This window comes from Peromyscus eremicus, chromosome 2, assembly GCF_949786415.1.
Source record: "Peromyscus eremicus chromosome 2, PerEre_H2_v1, whole genome shotgun sequence".
In the NCBI taxonomy this organism is placed as follows: domain Eukaryota; kingdom Metazoa; phylum Chordata; class Mammalia; order Rodentia; family Cricetidae; genus Peromyscus; species Peromyscus eremicus.
In genome coordinates, this window is record NC_081417.1 from 153,101,524 (window position 1) to 153,116,954 (window position 15,431).

Consider the following 15,431-nt stretch of genomic DNA (forward strand, 5'->3'; position numbering starts at 1 on the left):
TATCCTGAGTCCCCGCCTCTGTCTCCCGGTGTCTTCCTCCCAGTGAACCTGTCCCCTGACGGCCGCAATTGTGCAGTGGTGAAATGCTGGGCTTCCCTGGAGAAGGTGCTGCCCCTGGGGGTTTTATAGCTGTCCCGACTTTCACTTAGTTTTCTTTTTTTCTGGTCTCGGTATCTTTGCTTTATGAACATCCATTTGAGCTCAGACAGTAGGGGTGCCAAGCTTTGTTTGTTTATTTTTGGGCTGGGTTCTGACTTTGTAGCCTAGGCTGGCCTCAAAATCTCCATCCTGACTCCTCCTGAGCACTGGGATTACAGCGTGCACCACCACACCAGGCTCCTCCACAGGGTTTGTTTCCAGGGCCCTGAGGTTAGGGTGTCTGGTTAATAATAAGACAGACTCGTACCAGGGTGTGATTCATATAGTCACTTTATTACTGCTTTCCTTGTGTGACACTTCCAAGGTGGCAGTCCCAGAGCCATCTTTGGTTAGTACTTTTGAATCACCTGCAGGACACACAGGAGAAAGTGAGGTTAGCCTGATGGCTGAGCATTAATTCTCAGGGAGAAAGGGTGTGGTCATGGCTTTCCCTTCCTGTAAAGAGGGGTCTTAGCCTGGTCCTGCTGGGGCTTCAGAACCGGAGTGTGAATCTCTAGTGAGCACATGACAAGTGTACAGGTGGGTGTGGCTTTGGATGTCATTTGTTTTGTTGATTTTTCTGAGACAGGGTCTCACTACGTAGCTCTGGCTGTGCTGGAACTCATTCTGTAGACCAGGCTAGCCTCGAACTCACAGAGCTGCCTCCCAGGTACTGGGATTGAAGGTGTTGACCACCACACTGGGCTAATTTGTTCCTTAAGATTACTCTTTGAGGCACTAACATAGTGTATGGGTTGGGGGGATGTCACTTGCTTTCCAAGACCAATTAGCAGGATCAAATACGGTTTTGGGTGTGTCTTTTTTTTTTTTGAGATAGGAGTTTCTTATAGCCCAGGATGGCCTCAAAGTTGCCATGTAGCCAGGGATGACCTTGAATTCCTGACCCTCTCACCTCCACCTGTGCTGGGATTCCCTGTGCATTCTAACATACAGGCTCCCTCGCCCAGGGGAGCTGCTGATTTCTATAGCACAGACATTCAGAATACAGTACAAGGATCCTTGTCTAAGGTTGCTCACTGAAGCAGTGTGGGCATTAAAAACGGAACACAGATGAAACATCCCTCATGACATTTGTGTTGTGGATACCTCACAGCAGTTCAGAGTGACAGGTGACAGCTGAGTGCATTGAACAAGCAGACTGTGAGTGTGGCTTTTGGTTAGAAGACAATATACACACCGAGTTGTGGGGTTTTAATTTGTAATCCTTTTGCCTCAGCCTGTTTTTTTTTTTTTTTTTTTTTTTCCTTTCTTCTGGAGCAAGGGGGCAGTTTTGAGACAGGGTTTCTCTGTGTAACAGCCCAGGCTGTCCTGGAACTCATTTTGTAGACCAGGCTGAACTTGAACTCACAGAGATCCACCTGCCTCTGCCTTCCAAGTGCTGGCATTAAAGGCGTGCGCCACCATTCCAGGCTAAATGTTTTGATTATAGGTGGTGTACCACCAAGCTTGGCTATGTTAGGCTGGTTTTGTCTCATGTAGCCCAGGTTGGCCTTAAAACAATCCTCCTGCCTCTGCCCTCCAAGTGCTGGGCATTACAAACCTGTACCACGTCTGGCAGTACAGGGTTTTGTTCTGTTCTGTTCTGGATGTTGGTCTCACATACACAAAGCCCCGAAGAGCACATGGCATGTAATTCACAGTGACTTCCTCTGTAGAATGGGAACAGAGGTTAAAGCGAGAGGATCTTCACTGCTTACTTAATACACTCCTGTATTCTTTTTATAAACAATATTTTCAATAAAGAAATGTATTCCTTTCTGAACAGAACAATAAAGCTGTGATTGCTGAAGCATCCCAAGTTGACATTTTTCAGTGGACATTTGCTGAAAGGATGAAATGCCTCGGGCTTCCTGATCGCCTCATTTGTGCCTTTTGTTGGCAGCTTGCTGGCCTTGGCTCATCACCTACTGTTGTCTAGACAGATGCTCCCAGGGCTGCAGCTGTTTGAGACTCAGGCTGCATGCACACAGTGTGGCCTTGGGCTGGGACCATGTGAGGCTCCCATTGCTCCTCCGCAGCTGCCGGGGCAGCCTTCTCCAGGGACAGCTGGCTACTCAGTTCTCTACTCCTGCTGCCCACACCCCAAGGCGCCCCCCGCCCCCCAGCACTCTGCTGCACTGACTGCTCTCCTGAGAATGCAAGGACTGCCCAGGTGCCCAGAAAGGTTTTTTTTTTTTTTTTTTGGTTTTCCTGACTCCCCACCCCCACCCCACCCCCAGCCATCTGCCCTGCTGTGTCTGCCTGTGGCTGTGGCTGGGAACAGCAGGTGCTGGGACAACAAGTCACGCTTTGGGTCCCCAAGGTGCTGCCAGGCTCAGCTGCATAGTGAGTGACTAATGCAGCAGCTGGGACCACAAAAGAAGATCCTAGGATTTGCCCAAGACAAAGCCCATAAGCATCTTTCCTTCCAGTTACTGAGGCTCTTTTGAAATGCGCTAAACTGGCTTTATTTCCCTCTGCCAAAATGTAGACATGGCTCTCTTACTCAGTTCACAATCTAAACAAACCAAAATGGAAAAAACTCTCTTGATTTTTCTGTTTTTCCCTACTTACTTTAAAAAAAAAAAAAAAAAAAAAACATTTATTTGTGCGTGTGTGTGTGTGTGTGTGTGTGTGTGTGTGTGAGTGTGCCCGCGTGTGCACTCGTGTGCATCACAGCACAAGTGTGGAAGTGTGGAGTCTGTTCTCTCCTACTATGTGGGTCCCAGGCACTGAACTCGGTCATCACTCAGGCTTCTCACCAAGTGCCTTTATCTCACTGATCCATTTCTGAGCTCTAACAATCTTGTAAGCTCTGGGGCTGAGTCTAGCGGGGGCCGAACAGAACCAGCACACAGACAAATGACTGAGAAGCTGGCAAGTATGAGTGGGCAAACCTGGAAGCAGCCTCAGGCTGGTTTTGACAGCGCCCTCTCCCTCTGGCACATGCTGCCAGCTGTCAGCTCATATTTGGTTTTCTAGCAATCTAACTCAATTTAAGGTTCCCTGCAAGTGGAACTGGAGATAATGAGACAGTGGCAGCTTCCCTACTTTATGGGCCCCATCAAAAGTGCCACCATCCTCGCTGTTCCTGCTGAGGAGTCCGTTCAGTTCAAGTCCATTTTACAGAAAAACAAACCAAGGGGCTAGCTACACAGAGGTGGATTAAAATACACCGTGTGGTGTGGCCGGGCAGTGGTGGTACACACCTTTAATCCCAGCACTCGGGAGGTAGAGCCAGGTGAACTCTATGAGTTCGAGGCCAGCCTGGTCTACAGAGTGAGATCCAGGACAGGCACCAAACTACACAGAGAAACCCTGTCTTGAAAAACCAAACCAAATGAAAACAAAACAGAACACTGGGCAGAACCCCTCCCTTCCTAGCATCCCTCTCCAGACTCAGCGTTCCTTCCATCCTTTGATTATGCCAATTTCCTGCTGTTCTGGCTGTCTGTATCCTCAGCTGCTCTGGCTGGCCAGCTTGTCTCAGGGATCCTGTCTCTGCCTCCCCTGCTCTGGGATTCCAAGCACAGGCTACCATGCTTGGCTTTTTACATGGATTCTGGGGATTGAACTCGGGTCCTTGTACTTGAAAGGCGTGTACTTTACTGCCTACATTCCCCCTATTACTCTTTTAATAATTTGTGGTTATTATATAGTAAAAAGGAAGTTGGGCTTCCTGGAGAAGACTCTGGGGATACATAGGCACAGGAAGATAAACTCAGTCCTGTTTGCTTGGGAGTGGCCCAACATAGAACTGAATAGTCCTTTGCCCTGGGGCAGATGGGGACAGTTGGTCATCTTGTGGGGGCTAGGGGAGCACTCTTCAGGGGAATTAAGTGCTAATAACTAAGGCTGTAGGAGTCTCATTGGGTGTGGGCTTTGTAAATACATATGATCACTGACTGCATTGGAGGGTGGGGCTGGGCCTATATGGCCAGAAGAAGAAATGAGATACACTTGCTGATTCTGGGAACCCCTGCAGGCCTCATGGCAGACGATGGGCTTGGGGCTGGTGGTTCTTACCGAGTTGATCCAGTCGATGTAGTTGGAGACCCTGGTGAAGACAGATGGCTTACGGGGGTAGTTGCAGCCCAGAGTAGAGCCAAAGCTCACGATGCCATGCACTTGCCATTGACCGTTAGATGCCTGGCAATTCAGTGGTCCACCGGAGTCCCCCTGAGGAAGCCAGAGTCGGGCGTGGAGGGAGGAAGAGGGTGCCCAATGGGGCCTAGTTCTTTGTATATTCATATTGTTCTTCTATGAGGTCACTGTCCTCTGAGGCCAGCCTTACGGTCACAGGCTGTGTGTGGCACCTTATTTACAGGAGCTGGCATGTCTTTATTTGGGGACTGGCCTCACAATGTGGCTCTCCTGATTCAACCCCATAAATGCTGGCATTACAGGTGTGGATTATCATTCCGACTTTGCTCACATCTCCCCACCCCCACCCCAGACAGGGTCTTTCCATGTAGCCAAGGCTGAGCTAAAACATGCAACCATCCCCCCTGCCTCACCCTCCCTAGTGCTGGGATGATAGGCATGTGTCCCAAATTGCAGCGAGGCACTTTCTATGCCTCTTCTCTTTTTAAACCAATGAGGTCAGTGTGAGTTTCTTGGGTTCATTGGAAAAGGCAACTGAGCGTTCAGAGGCTAGGACTTGCCTGTAGGGGACCATGGAGTGAGGGGTCTATGCAGTCAAGGCACTGACTGGAGACCATGGAGTGAAGGGGTCTATGCAGTCAAGGCTCTGACTGTATCTGAGGTGTGAGGACCCTCTCCCCCTCTGTTCTCCTCTGAAGAATCTGCCTGTAGCAAGTCCTTTGATTCATGAAGTCTTTAAGAAGATTTCTCTAGCGGCTACCCGAGGGGCCACTACAGGGGGATGACAGTAATGAGAGACCTGGATGAGCTCCAAGGAAAAACTAAAGACTTCCTAGCAGTTAGGCCAAGAGGATGCTACAGGGTGATGGAGCTTAAAGCATCCTTCCTGGGGACTGTGAAAACAGAGGTCAGGCTCTGAAATGGTCCAGAACCGTTTCCAAGTCCTGCCTAGGAAGGAGGGAGAGAGGGATCCTAGGATACCCTGAACACTTCACCCATCCCCACCCCCGCCACCATCCCAGCCATGTTTGGTTGTAGACTGGGACACCTGGTTGTGGATACTCACATTGCAGCTGGAGGTCACACCATCACCACCAGCGCACACCATGGTTGTCTTCACAGAGCTTCCCCACCAGCTGGCGCTGGAGCAGGTGGCATAGTCTACAACCAGCAGGCGGCCCTGCTGCAGGACGTCAGGAGAGGCCCCGTTGGCTGAAGGAGACCAGAGAGAAGGTGCGAGTGGGCAAAGAGACTCCGAGTAAGAAGGAGGCTGTGGGACTGTCGGTGAAGTGCTTGCCATGAAAGCGTGAGGACCTGAGTTCAGATCCCCGGTGCTTGTGGAAAGAGCCGAGTGTGGCCGTGGGGATGGGGACAGAGACAGGAGGATCCCTGGAGCTTGCCAGCTGTGCATACAACACAGGGGTGTGGTGGGTAAGCATCACTGCTTAGATTTCTGTCGGTCTGGTCTGGTCTATGTCACTTTCTCCCACTCGCGAGTTGCAGGGAAGGCGGCCATGTTAGTGTGCACTGTGCCCTCCGTTGATTGGTTGGTGTGCTGGCTATCGGTGATTGGTTCAGGGGTGAACCTGACTCAGGCTAAAGCCAATGAGCTCCTTCCTCTGAGATTTTTGGCGAGTGCATAAAGAGATGAAAGCCAGAGAGCTGTGGGCAGCAGTGGATGCCTTTTTTTGTAGAGAAGGATGAAGCCGGAAAGACTCTTTGAAGGGAACCTTATGGTTTCTTACAGGTTCAGACTCCTTGTTCTGGAATGTTCCTGACACCTAGCCGTGTGTCTGCCCTTGAGTTAGGATTCCTCTTTTGCTAGGCTAGTTCCGCACGTTTCTCTTAACTATGACAGAGAGCCTTCTAGCTGGGGAAAAAAAAATCTGTGATGAAGGTAGTTTTCCTCATGGCCCCAGAGACAATGTCGACATCACTGCCATAGTTGGCCAGGATAAAGTTCATTTTCATATTCTCTCTGTCTCTCTGTCTCTGTCTCTGTCTCTCTCTCTGTCTGTCTCTCTCTCTCTCTGTCTCTCTCTCTGCATGTAGAGGTCAGAGGGCAACCTCTTGTGCAGTGGTTCTCAGCCTTCCTAATGATTCGAACCTTTAATACAGTCTGTATGTTGTGGTGACCCCCCGACCATAAAATTATTTTCGTTGCTAATTCATAAACGTAATTTTGCGACTGTTATGAATCGTAATGTAAATATCTGATCTGCAGGATATCTCCTATGCGACCCTGAAAGGGGTTGCGACCCACAGGTTGAGAACCACTGCTTTAGTACCGTCACTCTTTTGGGTCAGGGCTCACCCAACTGGGCTCTGCTGGATGGCTATTGAACCCCAGGGCTCTGCCTCCTTCCACATTCCCAGAGCTGGGATCAGAAGCACACACAGCCAAACCTGGCTTCTTTACATGGTTCTGAGGCTGGACCTCGGGTCCCCGTGATTACAAGGCAAACAGTTTCCCAGCTGAGCTGTCACCCCAGCCCTCTTCGTCACCCCTCAACTGCAGTTAACCAGGCTCTCCAAACAGGCCGGTCCTCACAGCGATATTTACTCCTGTGCGGCAGATGGGGTGCAGAAGCCAGGGAATTTAAGGATCTTGCCCAAGACTGCTCTAATTAGCACACACTCGACACTTGGCTGACACTGTCCAGGGTCCAGGGCACTCCACACGCATCTTTATCTTCATCCCACTTTCCACTTTACAAATGAGGAACTAGGCTTTAAGTGGTTTTCCAAAGGGCCCGTCCTGAGCAATGCGTGTCTGTCCAAGAAGCCTGAGCTACCTCCCTTCCCCTTCCTCTCGGCTTCCTTGCTTGGTAGACGGGCCTCCTTCCTCTCAGCAGAGAAGAAAACGGCCACCGCCAATGTCTGAGATGGAGTCTTCTCTATTCCCAATTCCTATTGGCTTAGCTTGAGTCAGGTGCTCATTCCTGAACCGATCACCAGTGACCAGAACACTAACCAATCAAAGCTAGCCCAGCTTTAGACAGTGAGACGGGGTTCTGGTGAGAGCTCCGGGACTTCACAGAGCTCCAGAAGCCTGAGGTCACAGAGTACATGTTCTTCTGAGCTCTGGCCCTGGGCCACATAAAATACACAGTGTGGCCTGTATACTTGTCCCTCACCCTACAACTCACACACGGGGGGGGGGGGGGTACTGTGCACTATAGGTACTAGTCATAAGTGCTTCTCTGGACTGACTTCTTTCACCTTCTCTGCACCTTGTTAACTATGTATAGTTGCTCCCCCACCTTCCCTCCCTCCGCTGTTCTTCACTCCATTTCACAGATGAGGAAGCCACCAGAGAGGCTCGGCAATGTGCCTGAATCACATCGCTAATAGGGGGAGAGTTGAGATTTGAACCAGGTGTACTTAGCAATCTCTGCTAGCCTGCCCCTCCAAGGCAGCCAAACACCCCAGGGACGGAGGTGACACCAACTCCCTTCCCTGCCAGGCGTTGGGGTTCCCTGCTTGCTCTCACTTACTCTGCAGCCGGCCCCAGCCTGTGACGTAACAGGGGTAGTTGTTGGGAAGAATGGTGCCCGCAGATGGGAGGCAAGCTGTCTGGATCTTGCGGGTCAGGGTCACTGGGCTGGCCAGTTTGATCAGGGCAATGTCATTCCTGGATCAGGAGAAAGGTAGAACACCAAGGGTGTTGACTATTCCTGCCTACCGGTTTCCAACCTTTGTCATTTTCCCATGTACAATCCCAGGCTGACCCTGCAGGCAGGGTACCAGAACCTCCCACAGCCTTGGCGTCTCCCTCCTCTGGTAACTCCACCATTCCCACATCGGCCCCAGCAGCGATGGGAGTGGCTCCATCTCTCCGAGAGAGCTCCTTCCCTTCCATACAGAAGGGGCAGAGGAGGGGTGGGTTGACCCTTCCCTGTGTGGCTGCCAACCCCACCCCTGAAATCACCGGACAAGACAGAATGTACCCGTTGGCGATCTTGTTGGCATTCCATTTCTCATGGACCACAAGCTTGGAGACCTGAACAGCCAGTGAGCCAGATTCCGAGGTGGAGAGGCTGTGCCGGCCCAGCACCACACGGTAGGTCTTGGAACTACTGTGAGGGCAGAGTGACAGGTCAGTGACCTCTTTTTTTCCAGCCTCTGTGAACAAGGACGCTCCAATGCAGAGTGTCATGAAGGAAACAGTTCCCTGTCCAGAACCATCACTGGTATTCCCAAGGAGGGAGGTGCTACTTACTCCCTCCTCTGCATCCTCCTGGCACAAGGCACTCGGTGTGTGCCATGTATGGACCGGGGAACTCAACAACACTAAACCATAGATAGATCTGTGCCTGTGCCTCAGCCAGGCAAGTGGGGCTCTCCAGGCTCCTTTACAGTACGCGGATCAGGCCCTGGGGATCCTTGCTCTAGGGCTGAGTGCCACTCAATGATAGGGTGAACAGTTGGGTAAGCAGGGAAAGGTGATTGGTACCTGATGCAATGGGCAGCTGTCAGAACCCAGTTGTTGGCCACCAGGGAGCCTCCGCAGGTGTGGTACCACCTCCCCAAGGACTGGTACTGCAGGGAGACCTGAGGGGAAGCACAGGTGCATGGGTAGGAGGGCAGTGGAGGACGGCCAGGTGGGCAGGGCACTTGCCTTAGGTCCTGTACTTAAGGGGATATCCTCAACCACCGAGATAAAAACATTTTCCTCCCCACCAGACAGGGTCTATTGGTACATAGCCAAGGATGACCTAGAGCCCCTGATCCCCCTGCCGTCACCTCCTGAGCGCTGGGGCTACAGATGTGTGTCACCAAACCTAGTTATTATAAAAGCATTTTAACACTGTATAGAAAAAAATTAACACAAAACTGGCTGTGGTTGTACATGCCTATAATCCCAGCACTTGGGATGTGTAGACAGGGAATCAAGGACTAACTTGGCTATGTACCAAGTTCCAGGACAGCCTGGGTTATATGAAACCTTGTCTTAAAACAACAAAAATGAACACAAATCCATGATTTTATATATATATATATGTGTGTGTGTGTGTGTGTGTGTGTGTGTGTGTGTGTGTAAAACATTAAATAGGGCGTGGTGGTGTATGTGTAATCTCAGCACAAAGGATGCTGAGACAGGAGGATAATTCTGGGCCAGCCTGGGCTACCTAGTGGGCCTGCACTGTAGCACTTATCCCACCTCTCATCCTACGTTTTCTTTCCTTTCATTTCTGACTGAGTCTTGCTATACAGCCCAGGCTGACCTTTAACCCCCCAAACTGCCTGCATCTACTTCCCAAGTGCTGAGACTGCAGTGTGAGCCGCCATGCCCAGTCACCCATATTTTCTCAGTGTGCGGCGGCCAGAGCAGTCCTTTATTAATGTAAGTCTGATGAGGACTGCTCTGCCCAGACCATCCAGACACTGCTGTCACGTAACGTAACGTGATGAGGCCCTACATCACCGCTTTGCCCCTGCAGATGCTCACATCCCCCTGCGCCAGCCACACGGACCTCTGTCAAGTTGTTATCCAGGTAGGCCGACCCACTTTGTCTCTGGAGGTCTGCTAGCATAACTTCCTCCCCTTCCTGTTGGTCTCCACTTGATGCCACCCTCTCCATGAAGTTTCTATGACAACATCATCCAGAACAGTGCACACATGCACATGCATGCTGTTCTGGCAAGTATTATGTCAACTGGACACAAGCTAGAGTCATTTGGGAAGAGGGAACATCCACGAGAAAATGCTCCCCCACCCCAGATTGGCTTGTAAGCAAGCTTGGGGTGCATTTTCTTAATAGTTGATGACTGATGTGAGAGGGCCCAGGTCACTTGTAAGCAGTGCAACCCCTGGGTTGGTGGTCCTGGGTGCTATAAGAAAGCAAGCTATATAAGCAAGCCATGAGGAGCAAGACAGTAAGCAGCAGCTCTCCATGGCTTCTGCATCAGCTCCTGCCTTCAGGTTCCTGCCCTTCTTCAGTTCCTGTCCTGACTTCCTTCAATGATGGACTGTTACATGGAAGTATAAGCTGAAATAAACCCTTTCCTCTCTAGGTTGCTTTGATCACCACAGCAACAAAAACCCTAACTAAGACACTTGCTCACTCAGGTATACACACACACCTGCACACATGCACACACCTGCACACATGCACACACCTCCCAACAAAAACCCTAACTAAGACACTTGCTCACTCAGGTACGCACACACCTGCACACACGCACACACCTCCCCTACTGCATTGCTCTTTACACACTGGCTTCTTTGTTGCCCAGCTCCTTGACTTTAACGTAAGTTCTGTGAATCCCATCCCTGCGTGCTGTGGTCTAGGGTCTATGGGCAGTATATAGTAGGTCCTTGATAAACACCATCAGCCTTCCACCTCTCAGACTCAACAGCCACAGATGAGAACTACTCAAGAAAAAAAAAACTTGCATCTGTACAAACACACACACACACTTTTCCCTTGTCATCATTCACTAAACAGTATCACAGGATGATGATCTAGATAGCAACGACATTGTGATTAGGGATCGTAAGTAATCTAGAGATTACTTGAAATAGATAGGAGGGGCTGTGGGTGATGTAGCTTGTCTAGCATGTGTGCCATAGGCTTGAGCCCTAGACCTGCAGAAAAGATGGAGGAGGAAGAGGGATGATAATAACAGTGATGAGGATGGTAATGCAGGGACATGCTGGTTAGGGTTTTTTTTTTTTTTTATGTCAACTTGATATAAACTAGAGTCATCTGGGAAGAGGAAACCTCAATTGAGAAAATGCCTCCAGAAAAGAAAAAGAAAGAAAAAAGAGAGAGAGAAAATGCCTCCATTAGATTTCCTGTAGAGAAGTTGATGGGGGCATTTTCCTGATTCATGATTGATGCTTAGGGCTCAGCTCAGCATGGCGGGTGCCACCCCTGGGCAGCTGGTCCACCGTACTGTCCCAAACCTGAAAATGTTTAAGACAGACCTATGAGACCATTCAGAGTCCCACTTCCTTTATCAAGAAAATAGGGACCACTTGGGCAGAGCTCTCAGCATCACTAATAACTCCAATAGAACAGTATTAAATGCTATGGCCATTGCCATGGACACACATCTTTCTGAGCTGAACACGTGAGTCATTTCTCATCACTTGGGACCCCACAGGGCACCATTTACTATTTGTCATGTCCATTTTACATATGAGCAAAGAAAGGCAGCTGTGTGCAGCAATACCAGCAGGACTGTAACTATTTCTAATGTGACCCGTGGAAAGAGCTTAACTAGCCCACACAGTACTTAGGTGGCACATGCCTTTAATCCTCAGTGGGTCTCTGAGTTTGAAGCCAGTTTGCTCTATCTACATTGTGAGTTCCAAGATAGCCAGAGCTACATAGTGAGAACCCAACTAAACTAACTAACTAACTAACTAACTAACTAACTAACTAAAAGAATACTTACTGGCTTTTATTCTATGTGGATGAGCGTTTGCCTGCATGTATGTATATGTACCATGTGCTTTGTCTAGTGCCTGTGGAGGCTGGAAGAGGGCACTGGATGCCCTGGAACTGGAGTTCTAGATTGTTGTGAGCTGCCATGTGGGTGCTGGGAACTGAATTTGGGTTCTCTGAAAGAACAACAAGTGCTTTTCACTGCTGACCCTTCTCTCCAGCTCCCCAGGAAAGCTATTTTAAAACAGACATGCTTCTGACATTTAAAAAAAAATGTAGAGTAAACTGGGCGATGGTGGCGCACACCTTTAGTCCCAGCACTTGGGAGGCAGAGGCAGGTGGATATCTGATGAAGGCTAGCCTGGTCTACAGAGCGAGTTTCAGGACAGGCAGAGCTACACAGAGAAACCCTGTCTCAAAAAATAAAAACAAAAAAACAAAACAAAACAAAATAGATAGAATGTATTTGGTGTTGGGTATGGTTTTTCTGAGTCTGGATCTTACAGGACTGTGATCCTGTCTCGAAACAATCAACAGCAACAAAAATTCTTTTCTACAGCCAACTTTCAACTGCTAAGTGCAAATTATGCCAGGTAAGAGAGATTTTTAAAAACATATCCATTATAAAGGTCACACACGTCCCATGAAAGATCTAGTAATTTGTGCCTGCGCCAAATTTCAGTTTTGACAGGGCTATGATTATATCAGTGTAAGGAAACAGTTATTTTCATTGGTAACAGTGTAATTAAGAATTAATTTGCATAAACAGCCCTGACTGGTCCCTTCAAGCCAAGGATATTTGCATAGGAGAGGTGACTGACTCACAGGGTAACCATATGTACCAGCGAGCATCTAACTTTAGATCAGCAGGCGTTGCAAATGTGTGTCTCAGAGTAGTGGGCCTCTGGCAGCTCCTTTTTGAAGTCTCCTGGAGAAGTTACCTTTCTCTCAGTCCCCAAATTGGCCACAGATGCAAGAATGTACTGTATGGGTGAAGTTGCCCAGGCTGCCCGCTGTGTGCCCACCAGTCCTCGTCTTTGCCTGAATAACAGACCCAGCAGTGTGGTTGACTCACCTGCCAGGGCCAGGAGTTGGGTGTGGCCTCTTCGCCCCCAACTACCCTGCTCACATCGTGCTGGGCCTCGTAAGTGGGGAACCCGCAGCTGAGAGCTGTGAAAAGAGAGTGGGAATTGGATGTGTGGACATACGTAACTCCTAGCAGGAAAGCCTTGCTTTGGAGTGATCTAATAGGTCTGTGAGTCCTGTCCTTCACTCTGCTTCCTAGCTTGTCCTTGAATTTGTCAAGGAACTGAAGCTGGCGTTCAATTTATGACCCTCGCCGGGTGGTGGTGACACACACCTTTAATTCCAGCATTCGGGAGGCAGAGCCAGGCGGATTTCTGTGAGTTCAAGGCCAGCCTGGTCTACAGAGTGAGATCCAGGACAGGCACCAAAACTACACAGAGAAACCCTGTCTCGAAAAAACAAAAAACGAAACAAAACAAAAATTATGACCCTCTTGTCTCAGCCTCCCAAGGGCCGGGATTACAGGGGTGTATCATCATGCCCTGCTCCAAGCTTCCTGTAACTGAGGGACTGGAGAGGGTGCAGATGCTCAAGAGCATCTGTTTCCCAGCTTCACCAGATAAAAGTTACCTCCAGCCACCAATGCGGATAACAGCAGGATCCTGATCATGGTGTGTCCATAGATGTCTACAGGTCTGGCCCTAGCTAAGCTTCCTTTTTATGAGTGGGCTTATCAGCCAGAGAAACAGGAGGAGTGTGCAAGGTGGAGATTTTCCCAAAGCCCAGTGGAATAAAGGGTTGGAGTCCAAATATTTTTTTTCCATTTCCTTCCACCTGTTATGATGGAAGTACACTGAGAAACATACCAAAGATAGAAGCCTGGCTTCTGCTGAGTGTGCCAGCACGCACCTGGAATCCCAGCAGTAGGGAGGTGGGGGCAGGTTGATGAGTTGAGATCATCCATGACTACATAGAGTATTTGAGGCCAGCCTGGGCTACACAAGACTGTTTCACCAACCCCCCTCCCCAAACAACAACAACAACAACAACAGAAATGTAGATTCTATTTGCTTTCAAGAGACGGCCGTATGTTGTGGGAGGGAGACTAATGCTGCTTGTTCTTGGAGTTGCATTTTCAAAAGAAAATATTAAACCAGCCTATGGAGCACACAGCATTCCAAGTCGACAGCTCTCCACTGGGTTGGTTTAGCCACCAGGGATACTTGATGATGTCTGCAGATGTTTTTGGTAGTCACGGCTTGGGTTCATATACTACTGACATCTGAGGATAGAGAACAGAGAGGCTGCTGGGCATCCTGTAGGCACAGGATAATGAAAGACTTCTCATAATCCAATCACCAAGTGTGCCAAGACTGAGAATGCCTTAGACCAGGCTCTGGCTGACTATATGGCCTTGGGTGAGCCGTGTGGGTCTCTAGGCCCAAAGCTGACTCTTGGAGGGACAAGATGAGACATGTACACCCAGTGTGCTCCACAGTGTCCTGGGGGAGATTTTCAAAACACAGAGAACATGCTTGCTTAGGAGAAGGGCCAGATGTGAACTGAATGGATGCAGTACTGAGCAAGGGAGAATGTGCCAGAGGAAGGCTTTGTTGGGATGTGTTGGAGGTATGTTCGATCATTAATTATAATTAATTATGATTATTAACATGTGCTGTATATGTGCGCGCGCATGTGTGTGTGTGTGTGTGTGTGTGTGTGTGTGTGTGTGTGTGTGCCCTGCCCACGCATGTGTGTTGCAGAGGCCTGAGCAGGACTTTGTGTGTCCTCTTCTGGTGTTCTCTCTCTCTTTAATGCTTGTTTTGTTTTGTTTGAGACAGGGTCTTACTATATAGTCCTGGACGGCCTGAAACTCACTGTCATAGACTAGACTGGTCTTGAACTCACAAAGACCCATCTGCCTCTGCTTCCTGAGTGCCAGGATTAAAGGTATGTGCCATCATGCCAAGAACCTTATTATTTTTTTTTTTTTTGAAGCAGATTCTCTCACTGAACATGAAGTTCTCCGTTTAGGCTAGGCTGGCTGGCCAGCAAACTCTTAGCACCCGCCGGCCTCCACCCTCCAGTGCTGGGGTTATAGGTATGTTCCTGTGACTGGCTTTTCACATGGATGCTATGCTGGGGATCTGAACTCAGGTCCTCTTGCTTGTACAGCAAGTGTTCTTACCCACTGAACCGTCCATCTCCCCCCTCCCACTTTATCTTCATTGTTCTGTTAGGGTCGAGGTTTGAGACAGAACCTCTCTGAGGCTGAAGTTTTCATAGCGCTAACTCATTGCAATCCTTCTGCCTCAGCCTTCTGTGGGCTGGGATAACAGGCATATGTGTGCCACCACGGCTGACACTCAGGTGTATTTTTTATTATCTGCTCCCAAGACAACGGTGGTTTGAATTTTCTCCATCTTCTGAATGGGTTTAAGACAAGACTGTCTTAGGAAGGGTGCAAACAGAGACAGGCAAGGTACCTTTAGGAGCCTTTGTGCTTCTTATTTAATCCAAAGCCTAGAAAACCTGCCTCATTATTTCAGATGAGGAGATGAGGTTCCGAGAGGGAAAGTGGCTTACCTCAAGACACACAGCAACAGAGTGTCAGAATGAAGCCCCCATGATCTAATTCCAAGGCTATCTCTAGAACGTCACTCTACCCCCTGCTGGTGAGGGATGGAATAGCAGCTATGGCATTGCTGTTGCTGATCAGGTGCTAGTGGGACATCCTTTAAAAAACAAGATTATCTTTAAATTATG

The 15,431-nt window shown here is 49.2% G+C and overlaps 1 protein-coding gene across 1 annotated transcript; it reads right to left on the reverse strand.

Annotated features, from left to right (window-relative positions):
- Positions 1-411: 411 nt before the first annotated feature.
- LOC131904268 (chymotrypsin-like elastase family member 2A) lies at positions 412-13,335 on the reverse strand. Its single transcript, XM_059255336.1, has 8 exons — positions 13,296-13,335; positions 12,715-12,809; positions 8,699-8,796; positions 8,193-8,321; positions 7,740-7,876; positions 5,309-5,454; positions 4,165-4,317; positions 412-506 (listed from the first exon to the last, which is right to left on the reverse strand). Exons 1-8 carry the CDS (start codon positions 13,333-13,335, stop codon positions 489-491), a joined length of 816 nt encoding a protein of 271 aa, XP_059111319.1. The 3' UTR covers positions 412-488.
- Between the last annotated feature and the right edge of the window lie 2,096 nt (positions 13,336-15,431).